The sequence below is a fragment of the Platichthys flesus genome, chromosome 8, assembly GCF_949316205.1.
Source record: "Platichthys flesus chromosome 8, fPlaFle2.1, whole genome shotgun sequence".
Taxonomy (NCBI): Eukaryota; Metazoa; Chordata; class Actinopteri; order Pleuronectiformes; family Pleuronectidae; genus Platichthys; species Platichthys flesus.
Genome location: NC_084952.1, coordinates 1,397,569 through 1,423,391, shown reverse-complemented (window position 1 = coordinate 1,423,391; position 25,823 = coordinate 1,397,569). Strand labels below are relative to the sequence as shown.

The window sequence follows — 25,823 nt, the reverse complement described above, 5'->3', positions numbered from 1 at the left end:
TTAATACTTAATTTGATGGATAGATAGATAGAAAGAAATATAGATAGATAGAAAGAAATATAGATAGATAGAAAGATAGATATATATAGCTAGCAAGATATATAGAGATATATCTTGATAGATAGATTTATATATATAGATATAGTAAGATATATAGAGATAGATAGATGTAAAGATATATATAGATATATAGCTAGCAAGATATAAAGAGATAGATAGATAGAAAGATAGATAGATGGATATTAATTGATTAATAACAATCTACTGAAAAGCAGGTTTAAGGTTATTTACTCTTCATCAGGGGCGTCAGTTAAACTTTCAAATAAAGACAAAACAAAGCTTGTTTTTTTTGAATTTGCAATTTATTTCAAGTGATGCTAAAATGAAAATCATTGTTTTAAAAAACCTTTAACACTCCATTTATTTCCCAAACACACACAATATCTATCGTCACCCAAACTCAGTCGGATGCAGTTAATCCCTTTAAGAAGCCACCATGTCGACATCAGTACGAGGACCTGAGCCCCCCCCCCCCCCCCCGGCCCTCTGAGGCCTGTGCAAAGCCTTGATATGCAGAACAGTCAGGCCAGAGGCAGCTGTCAGAGCTCCGAGGGGTTCCTGTGCAGCCGGACTGCTCAGTGACATCTGGTCCTTTGCATTAGAATAAATACACCTAGAGAACGAAATGCACTTGTAAATGTGAGACTGTGTTTTAAGAAATGTGAAAGCATCATACAAATGTGCCTTATGTAATTGCATACTCTTCAAAATTATTCTTCACGTTGCAACAAGTGTAAGGAAAAGCCATATATAGACAGCAGGCCCTACAAAATAAAAGTCAAGGAATGCACGTGGCGGTGAGCGTGGCGCCCGAGTACAGACACAGCAGGGGGCGTCTCACAGTAAATGTGCATACAGGCATTCAGGAGGTGTGTGGAAGACGTCTTATCTGTGGAGGAGGGACGATGACGTGTCTCATGGGTTTTAACAACACAGTGATTCAGGACCTGAAGGTTTAGAGGCAGAGAAAGTACACAAACAAGAGTTTAAAATAACAACGGTTCAGTTGGTTTCTCCCAGATGTTTCCAGTCAAGGCCCCTGATGTGGGTTTGGTGACATTTTGTCCCATGGACCCTGAGAACTTCTCCGTCAGCCGGGATTTGGTTGTGATGTTCGGTGGGTTTCCATCAAATGCATCCACATTTCAAAAGAAAATGTGATTTGCAGATTATAGCCACGAATGCTACACACCAATATGAGAAGTTATTAAGATAAGCTTTTACAGAATGCGGCCAAACTATTTTTCCTGCAGCTGCTCGGTCCACGAAGACGCCGAAAAAGAAAAGAAGGCACACGTAACTCAAAGAGAGAATCTTTTTGGTTCTTATATATATTTAACAATATTTATTATCTAGGTTGTTGGATGAGTTTCTTCTTCGGCTGATAAGTCACTTACTCGAGAAACATTGAAATAAGACATTTGTCTGTATTAATTTCGAGAAATGTCACAGATCAGTTTTCATCTCTTCTCTCATTGGACGTTTTGACACCTGATTCAAGTTATGATGTTTTTATAATCGTCTGCTTCAATCTCAGTCATCACCTTTTTTAGAGCGTAAATACAAATCTGCATGAACCGTGATGGAAACCCACCTACTGCCTTTCTGTTGTTGGAGAAACATCTCATTATTTTCCTTCAAAACCTGAATTATTACTTTTCCACATTTGTCGGATTTCCACATCAAACCTCAGACACACTGATCGTCAACCTGCTGGAACCTGGACGTGAGAGAAATCCTCTGCAGAAAACATGGAAGTGCTTCTCTTCCATGTGCAGGGATTTTTTTGGACTATTTTTTACCCTGGAGGTGAATCTGGATCTTTAACAGTCCGGCACAGCGCATTCCTTCTGATGACACAAGAGCGAAGACCTTTGTGCATCGAACAGAGAAAACTATTAAACACATCCACCTAAAGCTTTGCAGTCGTCGTACAAGTCGAAGTGTTTGAAGAAAACTGAGGCTCGGTGCAAAAAAAAGTTGCAGCTTCCCTCGTAGCGTTCAGTCATCTCGTCCTGGAGGATCCACGGGTTTGTTTCAAATAAAAATAACTGACGTACGGTAGATTAATAACAACTCAGAGCACCATCTCACTGAAGAAACTTCACACTGACTCACCAGCACCAGCAGGCAGCACCGGCTCTGACATCTTAGCTTTATACTTGTACAGTGTGAGGAATCTTCCATCTTTATTTACAGTCTACGGTGGCTACAATTGCCTTTATGTGAAAAAAATCTAAAATAAGAGATATTCACTGTCGTTTACATGTTTTATTTTTATTTTAAATTAATAAACTTTCGCGTATATTTTATGCTCAAACTGGTTTGAACTGAAAACAATAAAAGGTGACTTATGTGTGACGTGTGTCAGTGAAGAAACTCTTCAGGAAATACATGAACCAGAACTGTAAGTTTGTTTTGATGTGATCGAACCAATCATCTTCTGATCTGAGTGAATATCAGCGACATCGGTCGTATCCATCAAATAATCTGATAGATATGAAACCAAACCCGGGATCCTCGGCCTCCACCCTAGCACTCGGCGTCGGCGCTGCCGTTGACCGGCCCGGCGCAGACGGAGGCGTGTGCGTCCGCGGCAGGTTCTCCGTGGTCAACTCCGTTTGACTGGACGCACGTCTCCGGCACATTTTGATCATCCGTCCCAGCGCTGTTTGGAGAACAGACAAAACACCATTGTTCATGTTTTCAATGAATATTCAGTCAAACTCTTAAACACAAGGTGCGTTTAAATGCTCTTTTGAAATCAAGGAAAACTGTATTTTGTGACAGTGATGCTGGACCTGTTGACGCAGCCGTTGCTGAATGGAGTCTCTGCCGTCTCCCTCTCAGACAGCGAGCTGCAGGACCTCCTCTCCTGCCAGGAGCCCGCTCTGGCCTGCTTGCCCGTGTCAGAGCTCTTCCTCCGGGCCACGATAGGTCCCGGCCCGGACCCCCGTCTCTCCGAGCTGAACCTGGCTGCCGCCGGGTCAGACGAGGCGCTCAGCCCCCCCGGCCCCTCCGCATCTTTAGTGGAGTCGCTGCTGGTCCTCTTCCCGTTCAGGCTGTCGCAGGAGGAGACGTGGCTCAGCTGGCCGTCGTCTGCACATGAAGAAGAAAAGAAAGATGCACACGTGCTGCTTTGAACCTTGACCCCTGACCTGATGATTACTGCCAATACGGAAATTCAAGATTACTGCAGTCAGTATATATTTTATTTATCTTATTTTCTTCATTATCTGTTTGACTAGACTCAGTCACACGTGCAGTTGAAATATCTCTGCACACTTTTAATCAAGCAGCTGTGGTGACGTGGTTTATTCTGCTCGAGGTCAATCAATCGTGGAAAAACAGATAAATCCACAGCAGCAGTCTCTGATCTCATCATTTAAATATATAGTGTTCACTCTGAGGTGCAGAGCGCCCCCTTCTGGACACACAGGTTTTTACTGCTATTACTTCCCTGTGCCGTCACAGCAGGAGTAGAAATGAGAACATTGACCGACACAGCGACCTGATAATTAACAAGACGATGTTAACATTTATGAACTAAGATGTTTTATTTGAGCCTTGACTCTAAGATGAGTCTGTAAATCAGAGGTGGTTTCATGAAGTCAGAATGTGAAACAGAACTGAGTCTCCTCCTCAGACGTGTTTACCTGCAGCTCCGGCCTCGCCTGCCTTGTTGCGTCTGCGTCTCAGGATGACCTCCAGCTCGCTGTCCTTCTTCCCCGGGGGGGAGGGGCCTGACTCCTGAGAGCCTCGACTCGGGCTCCTCTTCACCGTCTCCTGCAGAGAAACACAAGTTCAACACAAGTTCAACACAGACTCTGACACTGATTCATAAAAATCTATTAGATCTTATCACAATTCATATCTGCTGGAATTTAATTTTGATTTGCAGGTAAAAAACTATATTTTATGTATTAGTATATAAACCAACTTCACTGTCTAATGTTAACTGTTTTTTATTACTCACTTAAATCCACAATGCTTTTGTGCATAAACCAGAAATCATATACAAAATATCTTAAGAGCATATCTCGAGAGTTATTTTTATTTCTGTATAACAAAAGAACCATGAGCTCTGAAACGATGTACGTATATCAATAATTTTACCAGGATGCCTTTCAGCTCTTCCATGGCGCTCTCCTGTGGCTTCTCCTCACACGGTGGAGGCGGCTGGAGGAAGAAAAACAATCATTACGTGAATTTTACAGATATTTTCCTGCTGTTTTCTCACATGGACTCACTCTGACATTTCACTAGGTGGCTGGAAACTGACTCGGACATTAACGTTCTCACATGCAGCCCCTCTGGAACATTTCCAGAAGATGTGCAGACTTCAGGTTATGTCTGTGAGCAGCTTTAGTGAAGCTTCATTTAAGGGATGAACAACAAAGAGCGAACACAGTGTCCCGGTCAGAAAGGACGATAAAATGCCATGTGCTCAACTGATTAAAATGCAAGGGTCTCATCTGTGTGTGTGTGTGTTTGTGAGCATGTGTGTGTTTATGTGTGGGTGAGTTGCGGCCCCCTGGGGAGTGACTGTGGCATCACATCACAAGATTGATGCAAACGTCAATAAACTCACTTTTACTGCTGTTCTCTGCGGCTGCACGAGGCCGAACATAGAGGAGAGAGAGCAGAGCAATCAGCCGGAGTGAAGTCAGACTCTGAAACGACCTCATTACGTTTACACACGTCAGCATGTTTACAGGAAGAGCAGTTACACACTCACATTGGGGGATGAAGCAGGCACGAACTTTGCGTTGCTTGGTTTCTGTTTGGAATAAAAAATTGATTTAGATCTTTTTCTCTGGTGTGAGGGTAACATGACCTCTGACCTTTGACCCCTTATTATTATAGGACACAGGGTCAAAGATAAATGAGGACAAAAGATAGACAAAGGTTTATTCTAAAAGATTTTATGATAATAATTATGATTTGAACTGAATTTGACGTCGGTCTTGAGAATGATTAACCATGTGACTGGGAAACAGGTTTTAGATTCTTTCCATCTTTCATGATCAGAAAACACTTAGATATTTAAATACAGATGAGTGGAAGCCACTGCAGTGAATAAACAGTTACACATGGTGCCTGACTTCCTGACCTTGCTGCCCTGGCTCTTGACCGGCCGCAGGACGACTCCGTGTTTGATCCTCTCCATCATCTCGTTCACCGCCTTCACCTTCACGTCCTCAGAACCCTCAGAAGCTGGAGAGTACGACACACAAGCAGCTTTATATACTTTGCATTTTTATCCATTTATAATCCTCAGTATATATATTTACTCTTCATATACATGACACTTTCTTTTATCCTTGTTCTACTTGCACATTAATTAGTTTATGTGTGAGACCAGTGCTGTAGTAATTTACATATAAACTTATTATTATTATTAAATGATGAATGTGGAAAGACTCAAACTCACATTCAGGCTCCTCGGCCTTCACGGAGGCTTTGGAGCCTTTTGAAGACTTTCTCATGATGGCGATCAGAGAACTGAAGGAGAGAAAAACCTTTTATTCACTTTCCTCTGATTGACACTTCAATGATTATTATAGAGCAGAAATATTGTTGTGTGATATGTAACATGTTTGGGATGTCGCCCCCTTCCTCACCTGAGGGGATTGCATCTGGACGGGGGAGGTGGAGGAGGCGGTGGTGGGGGAGGAGGTGGGGGAGGAGGCGGCTGTGGGGGAGGAGCGGGAGGGGGGGCAACTCCCGGTTCGGGGGGAGGGGGTGCTGTGCTGGTCGTCATGGTGATCATTTTCTGGGTCTCCTGGAGCTCGTGGACTGTGGAGATGAAAACAATGGGAACAGATGAAAGAACTTTAATACCACTAACACCTACTTAACCAGTACTATTTGTCCTGCTGGTGCTGATGGTACTGCAGATGGTATCTAACCCTGTTGCAGCTACGGTGATAGAAATCCTTCAAACCTCCATATTGTCACTCCAGAGTGACGCCTCTTACCCAACACAGCATCTCTGGTCACACTAAGTTATCTGTTCATCTATTTTTGTCCTTTTTAAAAAACGGTTTTAGTTTGAAGTCAGTTTTTGGTGCGTGACCCATTTTCAGGTTAATTGTTTGCCAGATTTCCTGCAGCAGATGGTCAACGGTCCGTGTTGACACAGAAATAAACAACAACACAGAGACTGACATGAGATGACATCACTCTGGTCAGCTCATTTCAAGCTTTACTCAACTTAATCATTTCATGAATTTAAATTTATTCAGATTTTACTGGTGAGAGATTTTCAAGAAGACAAATGTTGGATTTATGCCTCAACCACAGAAATTTCTTCTGGAGCAAAACTGCTGCAAAGTAGCTGCAAAACAAAACTGTCTCAATATTTTATTTTTATTTAGGACTAACAAAAAAATGTTATGACAACACTGGGATGATGGAAATATCTTGGATTTCTCCTGCATCATTTTGGACACATTTCCCCCAAAATTTAGGGGAATTCTTTGATTCTTCACAATAATTTGTATTAAGAGTCTGTGGATTTTTTAAATGATAAAGATGGAGCTGTGGAATCTGTGATATCTCTATAGTTCAATGTTGTCTCAGTCAGATTTCTGTTGTTGCTCAAAGCTCAAACTGGGTCAAACCTCATTTGCCCCAATGGGATGTAAAGGTATCAGTGCATATGTTAATTGATTGCAGATCTGATGTGTGTGTGTGTGTGTGTGTGTGTTCAGTCCCACTGGTCTCCAGCTCCTCCACCCTCCTGAAGAACCCTGATACCCCCCCGCCCCACTGTTTACACCATATGCCAACTAGTGTGCGTCTCCACCTCTGCCCACCTCTGTTCTCCAGCTCCTCGTTCTTTGTCTCCACCTGCTGCAGCCGTCCCTCCACCTCCTTCTTCTCCACCTCCTGCAGCTCCAGCTGCCTCTGCAGCGCCTCCAGCTGCTCCTTCACAGAGCTCTGCTCCAGCTGGGCCTCCAGACTCTGCACCTACACACACACACACAGGGACATATTTCATGAATCATAAAATGGAAACACAAAAGGGAAACACAGGTAAATGTCCAACATAAGCATCTCAACCTTCTGGAGAAAGGCAACAGGGTCTGAATGTTTATTCTTGAAGGTCTCATGAAACAGTTGTGACCTTAATGAATCATATGTGACCCTCAGTAAACCTCCTGTCCCAACGTGTGTGACGCTACGACTAAAATGAAAAAAACACTGAGAAGTGAGGAAATTCTCTAAGTTAATTTGTGACTGATATTTCCCTCAGAAGGTGGTGGAGAACAGAGACAGAGCAAAAGTGAGTGTTTGACTTCCCAATAACTTGAACCAACTGTCACTCACTGGTTTTTCCCGGTGAATAACCTGAGGAAGCAGAAGTTTTCCTGGTTTTACCTTCTGCTGATGCTGCAGACGCTCGTCCTCCAGGGTTTTGGTGATGGCTGCCACGTCCTCCAGAGCTTTGAGCAGCTGAATGCTTGGCTCAGCATTCTGCAGCAGCAGCATACTCTGCCTGTTGGCCTCCTTCTGCTTCACCAGCATCTGCAGGAGACAGAGGAGGAGGAGGAGGAGGAGGAGAGACAGAGGGAGGGAGGGGGGAAGGAGTAAAGGGATGAAGAGAAAGGAGAAGAAAGATGAATCCTTCTCACCTTCCACATTTTAACACATTGTCCCAGTTCATCCATCACAGTCTGCTGTAGAGCTACAGGCTCTCCATGTTTCAGGTCAGTGAACAACTGATTCAGGTCGATTCATTAAAACCAGAAACCAGTTTATTGGAGTGTTTCTGATTCGTTACCTCGTGAGCGTAGGTCTCAGCTTTGACCCTCAGGTTCTGCTCCAGGTCCAGCTGCTCCTTCATCCCATCGTACTCCTGAGTGGCCATCATGGAGACTGGAGAGACAAGAAGACAATGAGGCTGAACACAGACAACTACTGACTCCTCATGTTTATCATGAATATACATTTATCTTTTTTATTCAACCTGTAAAGTCTGACAGGCTGTTAGCATGTTAGCACAAACTCTCTAATGGTCACATGACAACTAACTTGTTAACACAAACATTAAAACGTACTTGTATCCAGCTAATATAAGAATGTGCATGTTAGAAAGTACTATCCAAGGTGCCAGTATAGCATAATGAAAATTTTCACTGGTTTTATGCTAATGTTAGCATCCCAACATGCTACTATTAGCAGGAAACACATTAAAAGGATAGTAAATGCTACTACTACAATACAACTAACGGGTTTCAAGCTAATATTAGCATGTTGATGTGTATGTTGGTAAGAACAAAGCACTTTACTTGTCCATGACATATATTAGAAAGTTAATTATATAAGCAAGTGGGCGACGACTAATATCCAACTTACTTTCTTCATGCTTACAGCACTTTTTTTTATTTTGAAGAAATTGTACTTTGGATAAACGTGTCGGCTAAATTACATTTTAATGTAATGTAAATGCTTGTATTAGCATGTTTACATGCATGTTAACTATCCAGCATGTCAGCATGGTCACACACCTGCTATATGCTAATAACAATAAGCATGTTAGCATGTGTGTGCAGTAAGCGTGTATCACTGTGCAGGCTAACTGTGTTGAGACGATGGTTTGAATCTCGTTCTCTCGTGTTTCCTCACCTCTGTTAAATCTCTTGATGGTTTTACTTTGTTTATTGACAGTTTCACGAAGGTCCTTCATCTCCGTCTGATTTCTCTCTGACTGCAAACAGGGAAACAAACTCATCATTATTTACTGTAACTTTACATATACAGCCATACCTTAGCATAATTATCTTTCAATTTGAATTTAAGATGGTGTCAGCACTGATCCAGAATCAGCACAGGACAGGGTCATATGATGCAGGTGAACGTGCGTCCTCACCTGATTGGTCAGCTCATCGATCCGTTTCTGCTGGTCGTGAATCTGACAAACAAAATTCTTCTTCTCCTCCAACAAGCCGGTCACCGTGTCCCTCAGCTCTGACACAACACAGAGGACACACATGAAGTCAGGGGCGTTTACAGTAAAATATCAAATGATTAGGTACACGTTAAAAGTGACATCACAAAGACTGACATGATATTTGAAATTATTTTTGTGGTGCTGGTGTCGTGGCTTCATCGTAGAAAACAAATGTTAGAGCAAGAAAACCTGGAGAGCACATTGTTATTTATGAGATGATTCATCTTTAAGTTGATGGAGGAGTCAGACGTTTTGATTCCTGTCTAGTGGGACAGAACAGGTGAGACTAATCTGAGTCTAATTCTACGTGTTGTACCTTTAACCTGTAGCTGATACTGTATGAAGGTGTCGGGGCTGGCGTCTGCAGCGTCTGCAGCGTCTGCAGCGTCTGCAGCGTCTGCGTCGGCCTCCAGGGCAACGCAGTCGGAGATGCTGGGAAGAAGCTCGTCCAGAGACGTCCGGGACGACAGGCTCAGGTACTTGAACTTCCTGTTCTCACTGTTGAGCTGGAGGTCAAAGTTCACAGGGGGTTTACGGCAATGACAGAGTTATTACAGAAAATTAACCAAAAGTTATACATAAAAAAATATATACTATTTTTTAGGAGACTGCATCGTAGTAGTGGAAGTACATCCCATTTTAGATTTGAGGGTTTACTGTACACTAAAGAAATAAAACATAATATGCTGGTAGCCCTTTAATTTAATTATTGTATTTTGGGTTTTAAACCCTGATCATAATTCATATAACTGCTAGAATAACTAATGAAACTGGTGTATCTTCCCCTGGATGTTGCTAAGTCTTATGCTAGCCGACAGTTTTTGCTGTGGAGGCGATAACACACAGATAATGTAGTCAAATCCCTTCTGTGCAGAGTCATCCTGACTCGACTGTTCACTCCATTCACCTGCTAATGCCTGCTGGACCCTGATAAGGCTAATCTCATAGCATTGATTATGAATGTGTGTGTGTCTGTGTGTGTGTGTAAGACCTTTGTAGCCACGGCCTCTGCATTTTCCCGGCACGACTTCTCGATCTCCAGCTGAGTCTGCAGGACGCTCACCTCCTCGATCACCATCTGAGACACTGAGACAGGAAGAGAAATTAAGTATTTTAGTGTGTGTGTGTGTGTATATGTGTCTGTGTGTGTGTGTGTGTGTGTGTGTGTGTGTGTGTGTTTGTTTGTGTGTCAGTGTGAAACCTCCACAGATTCTAGAAAAGCTGAAATAAAAATGTCGGCCGGAAGCGTTTAGTCGGCCGCAGCTGTCCAACGTGTCACCAGAGCTCAGCGAGTCTGCAGTTATTTTAAAATGACCCAGATAAGGCGACTTTGGGAGAATCCAGACTGAGCGCAGAGAAACTCAACGTGATGAAGTAGCTTTGTCAAAACAAAGATCCACTTTCCTTCCCCTCATTCATCTCCCGCCTTCTGCTTAGGATGAATTTTAAATCACATCTGTCAGATGACGGGCATTTAATTCAAATTATTCAAATCCCTTTCACATTTTAATTCTGTAAATTTACACACTGCTCTTTTCTGGATGGAAAAATTTCAACACACAAAATAAATATACAGTTACCGACCTGCGGCAGTATGAGATATTCATGTTCAACCAATTTGAGAGGCCACCATGACCTTTGACCCCCCAAAATCATATCAGTATGTCTGTGAGTCTATAACAGGACATTCGTGTCACATTTAAATGGTTGTCTCAGGGCGTTCTTAAGATAACCAAGTCCAAGTGAATGTTAATGCCACATGTAATGAAATCCCCTACAAGTGCTCCTGATGTATCACATCCTCAGGACCTTGACCTTCCACCATCGGACACCATCAGTCCCTGACTCCTTCAGGCTGCGATGGCTGGATCGTGTTTCATCCACAGGAAGCCACCGCTCTCACGTCCCTGATCCATTAACAGAGAGTTCCTGGTCGATGGACAAGCCCACAGATTATCACTCACATGGCTGAGGGCAGGAGGAGGAGAGGTGTTCGTGTTCTTTCTGCCTCAACCACTGACACAGAGACTCTGCAGCTGCCGGTGAGCTGGCTTCTCTCTAATCTGAGGCCACAGCAGTGAAAGTGCAGCTGAAGGTTGGTGGACGGGCGTGAAATACTGTTTTACATATTAATCTATACCTCGGTTTATATAAAGACATATAAAGGCTGTTGAGGAAGCAGATATCAACTCTGAGTTTACGTCTTCTCGGTAGATAAAATAGAGTATTTTTAACAGAAGGTATAGATAAATATATAAAATATGAAATGTATGAAGAAGAGATTTATGATTCTGAACTGGCCACAGAATGAACCATTACCATGAAGACGACCAAAACCAGTTTCTGTGTCAGTGAGGCCTTCAGGTGCATTAACCCGCATTCGAGATTCCCACATGCTGGAGGTGAAGGGTTTTCCTCTTTCAGGCTAAATGACTAATGCTTCACTGTCTGATGCATTAGTCACACACACACACACACACACACACACACACACACACACACACACACACACACACACACACACACACACACACACACACACACACACACACACACACACACACACACACACACACACACACACACACACACACACACACACACACACACACACACTATCCACTGTGTGTAGATGCATTAGGGAGCAATGCTTTTAAAGAACACACTCTCACCAGGACTTTACAGAGCAACATCAGCAGCCTCCTGTTCGTATATTGATCTAATTTATCAATCATACACTTAATTTTAAGCTTTATCATTGATTAACAGTACAAATAAACCTGATCTGAATGAATTATTTAATTCAAACAAGCAGGTGAACCATGTGAGATACATGTAAAAGGCTTAAAAAAGTAGAAACTCATTTTTCTGTAAGATCAAGCTCAGGATTTCAAGTGATAAAATAAGGTGTTTTTTGAGCTGTTAACTAAATGATTTGACTGTATGGTGATGAAACATATTACTGCTTTCTGGACTAAGATGTTCAAAGGCTTATTTGAACATTATTCAGTAAGTCAAACAGTAAATAAAAGATATTTAAAAAGCAGCATGAATTCCACTTCAAATCCATGCATCCGAGCAAAATGATCTTCAAACTGCAGAAACAATATTAGTCTGGTTTTCATTAACTGCATCAGACATAGAAGCAGGTGACCTTTTAAAGCCCAGAAGAGATTCATCTCTGCACCCAGAGTCAGAGAGGGTCTGGGTTTCAGTCGAGGAAACACTGATCAGAAAAGAGAGGGATGATATAAAAGAGGAGGAGGACAGGGAAGGGTTCTGAATCTATTTTTAAACCCTCAGTGTTTAATGCCTCTGGATGGTGGTGTGATTCCCCCCCCCCCCCCCCCTGCCTGGCAGAGACTTGTTTACACCCTCTCTCTCTGTCTCTCTCTCTCACAGTCGCTTCAACCCTCACGCCGATCGGCCTCTGCTCGGCTGCACCGCGGTTCAGCTGCAGCTCTACGGGTCGGACGCCACATGCAGGTCACACTTATCGCTCTATTTTTTTAATTTCTACACGGGAAGATCGTCCAGACTGAAATATCTCAAAAACTACAGAACCAATAATTGACCTGAAGCGTTATATGGAGTTCATGCTCTCCTAGAGACAAATCCCACTGAGTTTGGTCTTTTTCATATAGCGCCACCATGAGGCCAACTGTTACTTTTTTAGTGACATCTCTTCTTGACAACTTTGTGTGAAATCAAAGTAGGATTTTTGTATCCTGTGAACAAAACCAATATTTGCAATGAACCAACATTTTATTATTGATTATAAATGAATAGATTTATCTGTCTATCAGTTCATTGTGAGGTTTAATAACAAGTGAGAGCGTTAAGCCGTCAGTTGTTTACTCTCAGAGAGACATGTGGGCGTGCAGTGCCCTCCGTCTGTTCTGGGTCAGTTACTCCTCAGAGTTCACGGCTTCATGAGATAAACGACCAGCCTTTAAAACCTGTGACACAGGCTGGAAACCGAGCCGTGCTTTTGTCTTTCCCTGCCGAGCCGGAGCTGGTGACAGCCTCTGGAGCGACGGTGCCCGTTGTTAAACAGATGATTTGGAGGATTAGTCAACGGGAATCACGTTCATCCGAGTGACCATGGAGGGTTAAGAGAGAGAGTTAAGGTTACACGGGACATTAAAAGCCTGTAGCTGCTCTACACGTTCGTTACAGATCAAAACCTCTGTGTGTTACGACGTTCAGGAGTTAAAATGTAAAACGATGAATTCTGGTGAACGTGTCACTGAAACAGCCGCTCGGCCTGCGGAGGATTTGGATCCTCGAGTGTTAATACCAGTGGTGTCTAAGCTGTAACACTAACCCAGAGCTAAGCTGTGGACAATAGGAGGCTAATGCTGCCTTCAAAAGCTCCTGTTAAGCTGCTGCTGCAGAGCCTGATGGGATATGTACATGAGATGGGTTTCACAAAACCAACAAACTCCCTTGTTTTTAGTCAGTTACACTATCGACTCAGTAGGACGAGGCCCAACTCACAAATTCAATCAAGCTGCAGCAAACTACACACACTAAACGATATCTGCTGTCTAAATATGTAAGATTGTTATTTTCCATCAAGGTTCATGAATTATTCTCTAGGAAATTGGTAAAATGTCACATAACGTCCTGTTGAAGACATTCTAAACTCTTCAGCAGCGTGTTGGTTCTTCATGTAATCACAGAATCTACAGCTGAACAGGGGAAGTGCGGCCACGGGCTTTGATCCAGGCACAAGCAGCAGACTGAAGAACTAGGCTATGATAAGCTAACAGCGCTGCAGGCGAGCAGCCTCACAAAGCTGAGGGGTCTCACAGTTAGCTCCCAGCTACATGTTCACTTACAGGAGCGCTCCATGACATGTAACATGTTACATGTGACTGGTCTTACTGGGCACCAAGCAGGACTCTTACTTCTGACTTTTTGTCACACATTTGTATATATTTATTGTTTGGGGGATATTTCTACCATTTGAATATTTCTTCTAAAATCCCCCCCCGACAGGCGTGTTTGACACTGAGCTCCTGAGCACTCGGCTTCTTTTTGCTGCTCTTGCTCAACATGAATCATAAATTACAGTTTCTCCTGGTTTCTCTGATAAGGGCAAAGAAACCTTTTGGCTTTTGCACTTAAGGATGAAACGTCAGCCGCTCTGACTCATCTCCTCTAAGAAGATGCACATCAGTGACAGTTTCCTTTTTAAGACGTTTTCACAGCTGATTGTCTGAAGCTTCATGTGTTTGATCCATAGTTTCATTTCATCTGTTGGTGTTGGTTTCACATTTTAATTTAGGGACTAAAAATGTTTGTCTGACATGTACGTCCTGTTGACATCACCTACGTGGGCGGAGTCTACTTATACTTGACTCTGATTGGTTTGTAGACAGCGTCTGACGTGGGGGGTTTCAGTTGGTTGTCATGGTAACATCATGATGGTATTATTAGCAGCATCAGCACCTTCAGACGTATTGCTCCACAGTACTACACACTAGTTCAAATGCACCAGCTTCTTCTTCTTCTTCTTCTTCTTCTTCTTCTTCTTTAATAGTTTAATTCTGTCTCTACTTCCTGTGATTGGTCCAAAAGTCCAAACAATCCAACAAAGTGTTTTCACTGCAGACCAACAGAACCCTGGTTTAGTTTGATCCAGACCCAGAACCCTCTTCTGCTCTGAGGAACCTTTCACACCTGATGTTCAGGTTCAGACTGAACTGAAGAGTCTGAAGCTCTGAACCAACCTGTAAACACTTTGTGCTCGACCATGAAGCTTCTGCACCAAATGTCTGGTTAATTCCCTCTGGTTCACACCGTTCATATAAAGATCATATAAACCAGACACTGCAGATTCAATTCAGCCTCAGTGTTTAGGTCACGTTTTCCCTCAGTTTGACTTTTGAGATTCAGGCGAGGCTGAAGTCTCAGCTCATTAGATCTATTAACATGTGTCCGTCACATGAGGAGGAGCAGGTAGAAACTCCTGGAGAAGGAGCTCACTCGTCCTTCCCCCGTTTTCTGCTGCTGAGTTATTCATGAAGGCAGGTTTTAAATAATGAATGGGAATTACATGACAGGAGCGACTGCTGTCGTCTCTTGGGAGAAGCAGTGAATGAATAAATGAGTGAATGAATGAGAGACTGAATATAAGAGGATGAGAGTTTCTGCTGACTCTTCCCAGAGAGGACGTGTTGATGAGGTTTCTAACACGTGACGGACGTGAAACTGGAAGATCACGAATATCTCAGGATGAAGAACAACACTGATCTTTCCACAGCAGAGTTAATACGTCGTATCCAGCCTCCTGCTGCTCTACAGGCTCCGCCCCTCGCCTGGATGTTCCCCACATGTTCCTGTTGGTGTGAACGAGTCGGACCCAACAACCTGCTGCTGCTGCTTCACAGGACAAACACTAACTACACAACATGTCCAGACAATATATCTGAGCATTTTCTGAGGTTAAAGGAATTCTGAGATGTTAAAATTTAGATTATGTCAACTGGGAGAAAAGAAACGAGTTCGAGACACAGTTTTAACAAAAACTGAAACTAAGAGCCTCACTTTTCTACACAACCTGAAAACAGCCGGAGGATATTAATCTAAAGACGCTTCCAACAAACTTTCAAACTTCATGTTACACCAGGTGTGAAGCCGCTCTTACCTCCGAGAATCGTCATGACAGGAGTCCGGAGCTTCAGCCTCGTGTCTGAACCTCGATCACAGGTCAAAGAACAAACGACCTTCTACCGCCGGCTAAATACCCTGGCAGTGGCCATGGAAACAAGGACATCCCTCCCTCCCCATGTCAAACACACCTGCTCCGAGGACGAGGTGTCGGTGATGTCATGACACATGTGAGGAGGGAGGGTGTGAAGGTGTGCGGGGGAGGAAGTGAAGGTGTCAGCTGTCGGCGTGTAGGAGGCTTAGAGGAACATGAAACCTGGATCAGTTCAAGGGTTCATTTAAACATATTTAACCTTTTATGGATTTCAAACTAAAAAATATTCTCCCGAGCGCTGAGACACATAACTGGACGAGTTCAAATGGACCAGTAACAAAGTCAGGGGGTCAACATAGTTCATCCTCTGAGGACCGTGAATATCTGTAGAAAAGTTAAGATACAGTAGAACCAACAAATAGATAATTACATCTATTCATTTGTCTACAGGTTTGGTTCTTGGTGTAAAGTAATATTAAATCTTTGTCCGAGCCGTATTTTAAATAAAGTTGTGTGAGTTTGAACGATGGCCGGTGTCTGTGGTGATGGAGGTGTCTGTGGTGATGGAGGAGTCTGGACTCACCTCTCTTGATGTGTTTGAGTTGTCTCTCGGCCTCGTCCCGCTCCTCCGTCAGTCTGTGGCACTGCGGGAGGAGACACCAGGGTCAACACACGGGATCACGTTCCACAACAGACTGAATATACAGGTCATCGATACCAGCGGAGTTCAGTTACACATCACACACATCGAGTCGCACACATCACACATATCGAGTGTTCAGAGGACAAAACACACATTAAAAAAGACACAAACAGAACCTGAATGAATGAGTCGACATTTAAATCCAAAGTGGTGATGAATGAGTCAAACACAGGAAACTCATCCAGGAGGCTGAGGGTCGGCTCCCGTAGCTTCTTACTTCTAATCACTCTCCACTCGTTTCAGTCTGTTTCATTCTTCCTTTCATATGTTCTTTGATTAGACTAAAAAACCTTCCGGTTAGATTTAGGCAATTAAAATACTTGGTTAGTTTAATGATCTATACAAATCCCGCCTCCTCCATGTCAGCAGATGGGACATCGACTGTTTTTAGTGTTTCGGTTATTTACGTTTTTCACGTCTTCACGTTTCTGATTAGTTTTGTTTTAAACAGGCTGAGATCGCAAGATGGCCGCACCCGTATCCAGGATATTGAAAATTCATTTTTGCAGAACAAGAGAACCTGGTAACGCGTCGTCCATCTTTATACAAAGTCATGGTTATCTTCATATTGAGTGATACTCAGAGGAATTGGAAATCTCACCTGAGAGTAATTCTGAACCACAGTATTCTAATTAATATGCAGGCAGTGAACACATCACTGGAGCTTTTGAGGAGCAAATCCGCTTTTCTTTGTGTCCTGTGAAATCCTCACAGCAGAAAGACGGAGGAATCAGAAAGTGTCTCAAGAGATTAGACAAAGTGCAGCACCCACAGATTTCCTGTTCACCCTCTCCTCCATTTGAACATTTGGTCTGATCCCCCTCTCCCTGCCCTCGTCTCACGACGCTTCCTCCTGATGACACAGACAGGCCTTCACTTCTGATAACAAACGGACCCTCTGTGCTTCTGCTGACTTGACGGCTGCTCTACAAAAAGCTCCAAAAACACATCCATCCCAGGGAAGTATCGCCTGTTGAGTTATATTAAGGATGAGCAGCTGTGGAGATGAGGCCTGGTCAGTGCTGCCCGATGGGAAATGTTCATATAAGAAGCTTAAAATGATCGTACATGAAGAGAGGAGGGACAGGACGCTCAATACCGACGTTCTGAAGCTGTCTCCAGATTCCCACGTGCAGTTGTTTTGAAACTCTGCTCAGAAAGTTGGTAAATGTCACGTTCATGATCCGGAATACGATTGGCTGGAAAGATCATAATTATTTTTTAATTATCATACATCTGGTAACACTGGTCCTGGTTTGGCAGCAGCCGTCTCTGAGGTGAACGAGGGCAAACCCACCATCAACACTTCTTTTTCACTCCATCAGTGAACTCCTTCAAGCATAAACACATGATGCAGTAAGAGTCAAAGGAAAATTGGGGATTAAAAAAATTGAAATTGAGCTTTTCTACTCACTAAATATGACTCAGGGAGAAGAATAACGAGTTATCTGAGAGAAACTCTGGTTCCAGAGAATCCTTCCAACTCAGTTTTCCTCTCTCGTCTAATCTCATGTAAACAGGAAACGAGAAGATGATCTGATTTCCGACCGGACCTGAAGCTCTGGCTTCTTCACTCATTAATGGACCATGAAGACTGCAACGCCACTGACCTCTGCATGCACTGCATTTAAAATGGTAAATGGAACTCATACAGCATTCAGTGACCTTCTGTGTAGCAACAACAGTGAACGCACAACAAAACTGTTCAAACAATGTACAGAAAACACAACTGACTACAAGTATGATTATTTTAGCATAAACAATCAATATCTCCTAGTTATTTTAGCTTCTCTGGAGTGATGCAATGAATAAATCACATTTTGCGATGGAATATTACCAGCCACAGCTACTATTTGTAGTTTTGCTGGATAACGTTAGCTCACAGTTAGCATATTAATGTGGGCACTACTACATTTAACCAACCACACACCCCCGGTCTGATTAAAGTTGGAGAAATGACGATGTTTTAAAGGTGACATCAAAGGTTGAATATGAGTCATAACAACCACATGTATTAATATTTTCATTTCTCTGCTTGGACTCGTCACAAAGGACAAAAAGGACGATTATCATCCAGCTCTGCTCCAGCAGCAGGAAGCACTTGTCCCACTTTCTCTACCTGCAGCCTCACACACTGTCAGCTCTCATTTCCCACAGGAACACAGCGAGGGCGGCGGGTTCACTGGCACACAGCAAGGCACTGAGGCTGCCAGGGTGAGCGGTTCAATTCCCTGTGCTGCTCAGCGAGCACAGGACACACGACGGCAGATTCCTTTAAAATATTCCATTTAATGTCAGATCGGTAAAGTCGCTGAGTCGTCAGCTGCACTATAATGGTTTGAGAAGCTCGAAGGTAGCTTTTGTCCTTTTCTTTGTTGCTGTGCAGTGATGCAACAGCAAAGCAGAGTTTTAATACAATCAAATATTCATAATAAAATGGTGTTTGCATTTCCAAGCACAAACATCAGCAGGTTGGAATAAAGCAGGTAACATGCAAGTGAGCTGTGCTGCTCCTGTCAGCTTCAAGATGAGGCTAGCTCGTTAGCTTCGTTAGCTTTGATAAATTTACCTTTTTACACCTGCAGGGGGTTTCAAAGATGTCGGAGCAGCCACATTATTTAAATTATTTATCCCCTTGGGAGTGAAGCTAACCTCCATCATATCAGGATGTAGAGAGATGAGTCTTTTGTCTCCTTCTTAAGATAAAAGTAGCTTTTAGCCAAATAAACTGTCGTCATGTAAGTTCATATAATGGAATCATCAGTTACAACATTCTTGATTAATAAATATATCGGCCGGTCCATAAACAGAAAGTAGATAAACTGCCCATCACAGTTTCTTAAAGCTTGTGGGGATATATTCATCTTTCCTTTGCATTTCCTGGTGACTCAGGTGAAGGTTGAGGGTTCAATTTCCTTCTCAACTCACCAGATGAAACAAGTTAGAGGGTTTCATTCTTATCTTTGGAGGAAATCGTGGTTGTAGTTCTGCTAATAGTTCAAGCAAGTCGATCATAGGACACGAGGAAGAAACTTCAGAATTTGTCGTCCACATGACGCAGCGATTTTACCTCTGCTTACAAACTGTCTACTCGGCGCTGCCCTCTAGTGGACGTACGCCTATCGCTTAACAACCATGCCGATGTTAAGATCTTTCTGAGTTCATAGGAAACTGTACGATGTTACGTCGCCCAGGAGGCAAAGGGACAAACAATTTACAACAAAGAATATTCTTTCTTATGAGGTAAGTTATCACACCTTCCTCCACCGACTCTACACTGCTCTCTAGTGGATTTATAACTGTACAACATGACGGACGCATGCTGGCAGTGAAGATGACATTGTTAAATAAATAATAATAATAAATAAACTCATAGAGCAAGGCATCGAATGGAAGAGGTGTGGGGTTCACTTCCCCTGTGTATCCTCTATCTGCCAGTGTTTCAGTTTAAATCCTGGATGAAATCACAGATGTGAGGCAGCGAAATATTAATGAACCAGCTAAGAGATTAAAACATCAACTATTTCTGCTAAATATCGTTTCAGACCTGAGAACAGGCTTGTACTGACAGCTGGAGAAATGAAGTCAGACATCACAGGCCAGAATAAACCTGTCAGCACATTTCTCTCCATTAAAAAGGGGATTTTAATAAACCCTGACTCCTCTTCGTGGATCCCAGTGAAACCGCAGCTGTGACTTGACCTCAGGAGACAAATCTCTCTCTCTCCTGTCTCAACGCGAGAGGAGGACATTTTTTGGGAGGGGTCCGGCTCTTTGATGTCTACAATAACCTCCAGGAGAAGCCGGCCGGCGAATCAGACCAAAGCTGAATCCGATGCAAAACGTCCCATCCGGCCGCGAAACGCCCCAACGCACCGTGCACGAGTGTTCACAGGGATTCACACGCAGCGTGCGGAGGAGATTGTGACATAAAAGATGTTTTCTGATGTTTTATCCCCTTTTCCTGTCTCTTTGAATTGCCTCACCTCCGTGTGCATGTGTGCGTCTCTCTGCTCCTCGCATCCCTCCATCTGCGCTGAGGATGAGGAGGGAAGCATCTTCAGCTGCGTCTGGAACCCGGCTGCGATGTTTGAAGAACGAAACTAGCACATGTTGGGATGTGACTCCATTGTTTTAATTCTTCCTCCAGACGCATGGGATGGGGATGGAGCTGCTGCTGCTGCTGCTGGTGGTGGTGGTGGTGCTGCTGCTGCCGGCGAACAGGATCCTCCTCCCCCTCCTCCTCTCTCTGTCATCAGCATCATCTGGCTCCTGGACCCCTCCTCCACCCACATCCTCCTCTTCCTCCTCTTCCTCCCTCCTCTCTGCTGCAGGCACCGTCGGACTGAACCATTCGTGTGCAGGGAGATGTGAGGCTTGAAATGTTGTTGCCTTCAAGTGCAATTTTGAAGATTGAAGATTTTAAATAACCTAATATTCTTTCCACACAATTTATTGTAAATAGTTTCCCCTCCTGTATCTAAATGATGACCTCATAAGCCTAAAGTATGATACAAATAGCAACGGTGTTATTATAAGACAATAATTATAATTGCTGTTATTGTTATAGAGCCATAATCATCATCATTTTAATAAAATATATGTAATAAATATATAAATGTGTACGTGTGTGTGTTTGTGTGTGTGTGTATAAACTGTACTACATGGACATCTAGAGGCCATAACATGCTACTACAGGACATTCTCAATACACTAGATTATTTGTAAAATGCTGAATAATACAAGAATGATATTTTGTCAAGGAATAAGCTGCAAATGCAGTATTTTAAACGTTTCAATTCAACGTATATTGTATATGTCATTCTTTCAGTTGTTTTTTGTCACGTTTTTGTAAATTATATTTCACCTAAAATCACAGTTTTCACAGAATTATTACGTTTAGTCTTTAGGTGTAAGTACTTTTCTTATTCAATGTGCAAATGCTTCTTTCACAAGTTGGACTATTTTCTAGAAGTACAAATACACCAGTAATACTTCCAGTAACTTCATAGTGTTTTCTCAGAACAACAAGACACACAACATTCATGCAGCTAGTAATAATAGCTGTATTTACATCATGCTAATAAAGTTTCAGTTCCTTTTTACTTGTTTTAAGTTTTATATAATAAACAAACTTCAGTGAAAAGGTGAAGAGAACAGTCAGCCAATCATTGTCTCGCTGGTCATGTGACGGGGGCCGGTCCCACGGTAAACACGGAAGTAGCTCTCTGCAGCCTCGGCTTCCGCCTTACGTTTTAATAAAGGCTCGCAGGCACTGCAGCAGGATTCAAACCCTCCACTGCAGAGGACTGACCCGCTGTGTGAGCATAGGACTGACCGGGTGTCAGCGTCACAGACCGGGATGGACAAGTGGCTGATGTTGGCTGTGTCTCTGACTCTGGTCCTGGATCAGGTGAACTGCAGGAGAGTCACTAAGGCTCAGGTGAGTTTCAATTCAGAGATTTCAAACTTCACGTGAACTGTTCTGGAATCAGTTAAACACAGGAACACATTTAAAACATCTTCTTCTTCTCTTATTAAATGAGGCACTGACAGACTGAGGTTGAATGTCTGTGACTCTGCTGCAGCAACCGGCTTATTAAAAGTACAACACATTAATATTCTCTCACATATATAATCATAAATATCCGTCGAGCTGCAGTAACTTCACGGATCCTCTGACTTGTTTTCGTCTTGTTTGCACACAACTTGTTATCTGGTGCAAACGGACAGAACTCAGTTAATCTCGTTTTTTTATCTTTCACCTTGAAATGTCCCTGAACAGAACCGAGACGTGTTCGAGTCCTCAGCAGGAATCACGTCCCATGTGGAAAACCTTTCTGCATCAACGTGTGCTCCATCCTGTTGACTGCTCTATTTGCTCTGCACAGATTCTGGGTTTCGACTGGAAGAACTGTGGGAAGCCCGACGATCCGGCGGTTCTGAACAATCTGACCGTGTCCCCGGACCCCATCACCATCCCAGGAGACCTGACGGCCTCGGCCTCCGGAGCCACCACCGTGGAGCTGGCCACTCCTCTGTCTGTGAGTTCACTGACCCTGTCCCTAATAATGTGAACTACTCCACAGGTCCCAGCACTTATCTTTGTTAAAGTACACAATCCTTGTGAAGTGATAGTTAAGTCCACGAGTCTGTTTTTGCCAAAGACCCATAAACGCATCATTCCTCAGGTTACAGACGGTTGTGCAACGTCTCAACCGTCTGTGTTTGTGGAGCCGTTTGTCTTCTGTCCTCTGAGCAGGACCAGGCGTGTGTGAACCTGCGGCTGTGAGCTGATCTGGGATCAGAGCAGCACGAGCACATGCAGCCGTGAAGTAGAACAGGGAAGTGCAAGGAAAGCATTTTGCTTTTGAGGTTTAAAAAACGATTCACGATGAAGAAAAGGCTCAAGTTAGAGAAAGTTTGGAGATAAAGTCTCTTAAAGAGGACTTTTATCAGACCACAGTGAGTTCAAACAAATAAGAAGTTTATGTAGTCAACAAAACCATATGAGCTAGAATAGCCTGTTTATTCAAATAAGTTCCTGTTTCAATGACTTAAAGGCTAAAACTGGTGTGAAATAGATTTCCTGCTGTGTCCCCCCCCCCCATCATGAGGACCTGCTGTGTGAAACCTTATCAGTTCTCTAGTGAACTGTGTCAAATCTTCTTCTCATGTGACCCCCCCCCCCCCCCACACACACACAGAACATTTCCACACTTTACAACCGTCTCATTGTTTCCTTCACTGTTTGTGTATCAACTCCATCTCCTGCGATAGAAGTGAGTTTCTCTCTGCAACACATTTCTACAGTGAGAGAGATTCAAGGTTCTTCACACGAGATGGAAAGAGGCAGCGAGAGGAAATGTAAAAGCAACAAAGACAAAAACAAGTATTTAGATGGAAGAGGTTGAGAACTAGAAAAGGAATAACAAAACAAACCCTTGATTTAAAGAACTGAGATTCACAGATCTGCATTTCTGAGGAGTTTGTTCCACACACATGACCAAACCCCCCCCCCCCCGACCCCCCGAGACAACAGAAAGCAGAACCGCCCCAGATGATCCGAGAGGTCAGGATGTATTTAGTTCCTAAACTGTTATAAACCCACAGCCAGTGGGAAGAGAGAATACAATATATTTATGAACTGGGCTGATATGATCCTCCTCCTTGGTGCTGGTGAGGAGCACGTCCATCCCCTTTGTGTCTGTTTGTGTTTGTTAGTCAGGACGATAAACAGATGAACATGATATTTGGTGGCATGATGGGAGTCTGACCTCCTGCTGCTGCTTCACATGACGAACACTAACTCCTGAATCCACCTCCAGACGTTTCACTGAGTCTCTGGTGTCCTCAGGTGACTGTGACCATGGAGAAGGAGGTGGCCGGCTTCTGGGTGAAGATTCCCTGTGTGGAGGAGATCGGCAGCTGTCACTACCCGGACATCTGTGATATTCTGAGCCAGCTGATCCCACCGGGTCAGGACTGTCCGGAGCCGCTGCACACGTACGGACTCCCCTGCCGCTGCCCCTTCAAAGCCGTGAGTCTTCTACTGTCACATGAACAATGAGAAACAGTGATTAACAATGATAAACAATGATAAACGATGATAACATCTGTGAACTCGCTCGGTTTGTTCTGTCAACCTGAAAAGACTCAAGCCCATAAATCTCAGCTGCACTTTGTGCCGACTGTTATTCAGTAAAAGTTCCTCCTTTAATGATCTAAACCCATAATCTGAAGCTCAAGGTGCAAATGTCACTTTCATTCATATTAACAGTGAAAAGTCCGTATGGATTATTCTCCATCAGCACAAACTCAATGCTTCCCGATCCCTTGTGTCTCCTCAGGGCTCGTACTCTCTCCCCCAGTCCGACTTCTCCCTGCCCCACGTGGACCTGCCGTACTGGCTGACCAACGGGGACTACCGTGTGCAGGGCGTCCTGGGCAGCAAGGGGGGGGAGCTGGGCTGCCTCAAGCTGGCTCTGTCCCTTCACTCCACCTGAACAACAACACGGACCGACACAAGGTTTTTCTTTGTGTGTTTATTTGCATGCACAAAAAGAACATTTGGAAGTGAAAGCAGAAGTTGCACAAAGTCCTGAAACTGGTTTAACAATACACCAAACACGTGTTATACATTAACCTGCAGAATAACAAGCGTTTGTAAAGTCCAACCACGACAAATATGGTACGGAGATAATTTTTTTATGCACAAAAACTAGTTTCTCCTGTTTTTTTACAATCATCTGAGCCATCAAACATTCAATTAACCAGTAACAGCTTCATGTACCTGCTACAGACAAAGATCCATTCAGCACCTGAACTTTAAAATCACGTTTCTAAAGCTCAGAAAACAATTAGTATTTCATGTTTTCTTCAGTTCTCCAAGAAATAAAAACTGGAGCTGATTCAAAGTGACGGAACTTTTAAAATATTTTAGAGTCAACATGAAACCAAAGCTCAGAGGAATCTAAAGGTTTCTGTCTGATCTGTCTTTTGCACTGGAAGAATTATCTCTTATGCCAAACACTGAGAATAATATTTTAATTTCAACTCTCCAGGTATGAGCCTTATAAATTAATACTTTTCAAAATGCCCAATACCTAGTTCATATAGTAGTATATCTAAACATTTCAATGGATATTTAGATTTTTATATTCTGATCAGAGTGAGAAACATAAAATGAGAAAAAGGAAATCGTCATTAGCCCAGAAAGGTCGAGAGGAATTGAAAAGTTGTAGAAATTAAAACTGAGAAGTTTGAACAAGTAACAAAAAGTGAGAGGGAACCAAAACACCAACATTTATCCAAAGATGAAATGTTTGTCCTCTTCTGGATTTGAAACCTCTTGGTTTTATTCTGTGAAGTCGCAGTTTCACATCCTCGTTTTCAGATCCTCTTCGTCCGGCTCATTTATATCTGTGGTTAGAAAGTTAGAAGTTTCTGATCCTGCTTGATTCTTTGACCTCAACATGATTTGAATGATCCGTCACTGCAGTAACATGCGATACTGAGGTACGACCAGGAGAGGGCGATCTTCTCATGTCTGCTGCAGCTCAGTCACATTAAATCAAACTTTTAATTCTTCACTCTCACTTTTCACTGTGAACAAACAGAACAAAAACATTTATTTGAAATAACGAACTTCCTCAGAATTCAAATGTGTCAAAGTGTTTTTTTAAACATTGATTTTCTCGCTGAAAAACTTTTAATTTGTCCTTTTTTATCTTAAGGAAAATCAAACGTCGTAGTTGTGTGTTTTTTTTGTGATTACATTTTATTTGAATGTGTTTGAGTTTTGGAATTTGAGATTTCCTTTCTATTTCCTTTTGTACTGAGCGCCTGGTGCGATGCTGTCGTCCATTTCAGTGCAGCTTTACAGATTC

At 43.0% G+C, this 25,823-nt stretch overlaps 2 protein-coding genes across 3 annotated transcripts in view; one reads left to right on the top strand and one right to left on the bottom strand.

Annotated features, from left to right (window-relative positions):
• Positions 1-378: 378 nt before the first annotated feature.
• On the bottom strand, positions 379-20,809 carry shtn3 (shootin 3). 2 transcript variants are annotated; one of them, XM_062393303.1, is made up of 18 exons: positions 20,421-20,809; positions 16,315-16,375; positions 10,011-10,105; positions 9,336-9,525; positions 8,939-9,036; positions 8,695-8,776; positions 7,850-7,944; positions 7,447-7,593; positions 6,882-7,035; positions 5,685-5,859; positions 5,495-5,565; positions 5,174-5,277; positions 4,799-4,840; positions 4,652-4,672; positions 4,177-4,239; positions 3,717-3,846; positions 2,862-3,159; positions 379-2,728 (listed from the first exon to the last, which is right to left on the bottom strand). In XM_062393303.1, exons 1-18 carry the CDS (start codon positions 20,490-20,492, stop codon positions 2,593-2,595), a joined length of 2,034 nt encoding a protein of 677 aa, XP_062249287.1. In that variant the 5' UTR covers positions 20,493-20,809; the 3' UTR covers positions 379-2,592. The 2 variants fall into 2 exon arrangements, with proteins under 2 accessions (XP_062249287.1, XP_062249288.1); XM_062393304.1 differs by lacking the exons at positions 16,315-16,375; positions 20,421-20,809 and adding an exon at positions 15,675-15,726.
• Positions 20,810-21,655: 846 nt separating this feature from the next.
• The window catches only part of gm2a (ganglioside GM2 activator), a 4,292-nt gene continuing 124 nt past the window's right edge, over positions 21,656-25,823 (top strand). The window contains exons 1-4 of the mRNA XM_062393309.1: positions 21,656-21,877; positions 22,326-22,478; positions 23,792-23,974; positions 24,285-25,823. The exon at positions 24,285-25,823 is cut by the window's right edge and continues 124 nt beyond it. Coding sequence (XP_062249293.1) covers positions 21,797-21,877; positions 22,326-22,478; positions 23,792-23,974; positions 24,285-24,440 — 573 coding nt within the window. The 5' untranslated portion in view covers positions 21,656-21,796 and the 3' untranslated portion in view covers positions 24,441-25,823. The remainder of the gene's footprint in view (positions 21,878-22,325; positions 22,479-23,791; positions 23,975-24,284) is intronic.

What these genes read in the sequence shown, in the direction of transcription:
- shtn3 (XM_062393303.1), bottom strand. Translation starts at nt 20,492, where the DNA reads ATGCTTCCCTCCTCATCCTCAGCGCAGATGGAGGGATGCGAGGAGCAG. An exon ending in CAGAGGCCGTGGCTACAAAG is followed by an intron (nt 9,526 to 10,010) that starts GTCTTACACACA and finishes TTTGACCTCCAG; the next exon opens with CTCAACAGTGAGAACAGGAA. An exon ending in CGCAGAGAACAGCAGTAAAA is followed by an intron (nt 4,240 to 4,651) that starts GTGAGTTTATTG and finishes TTCTTCCTCCAG; the next exon opens with CCGCCTCCACCGTGTGAGGA.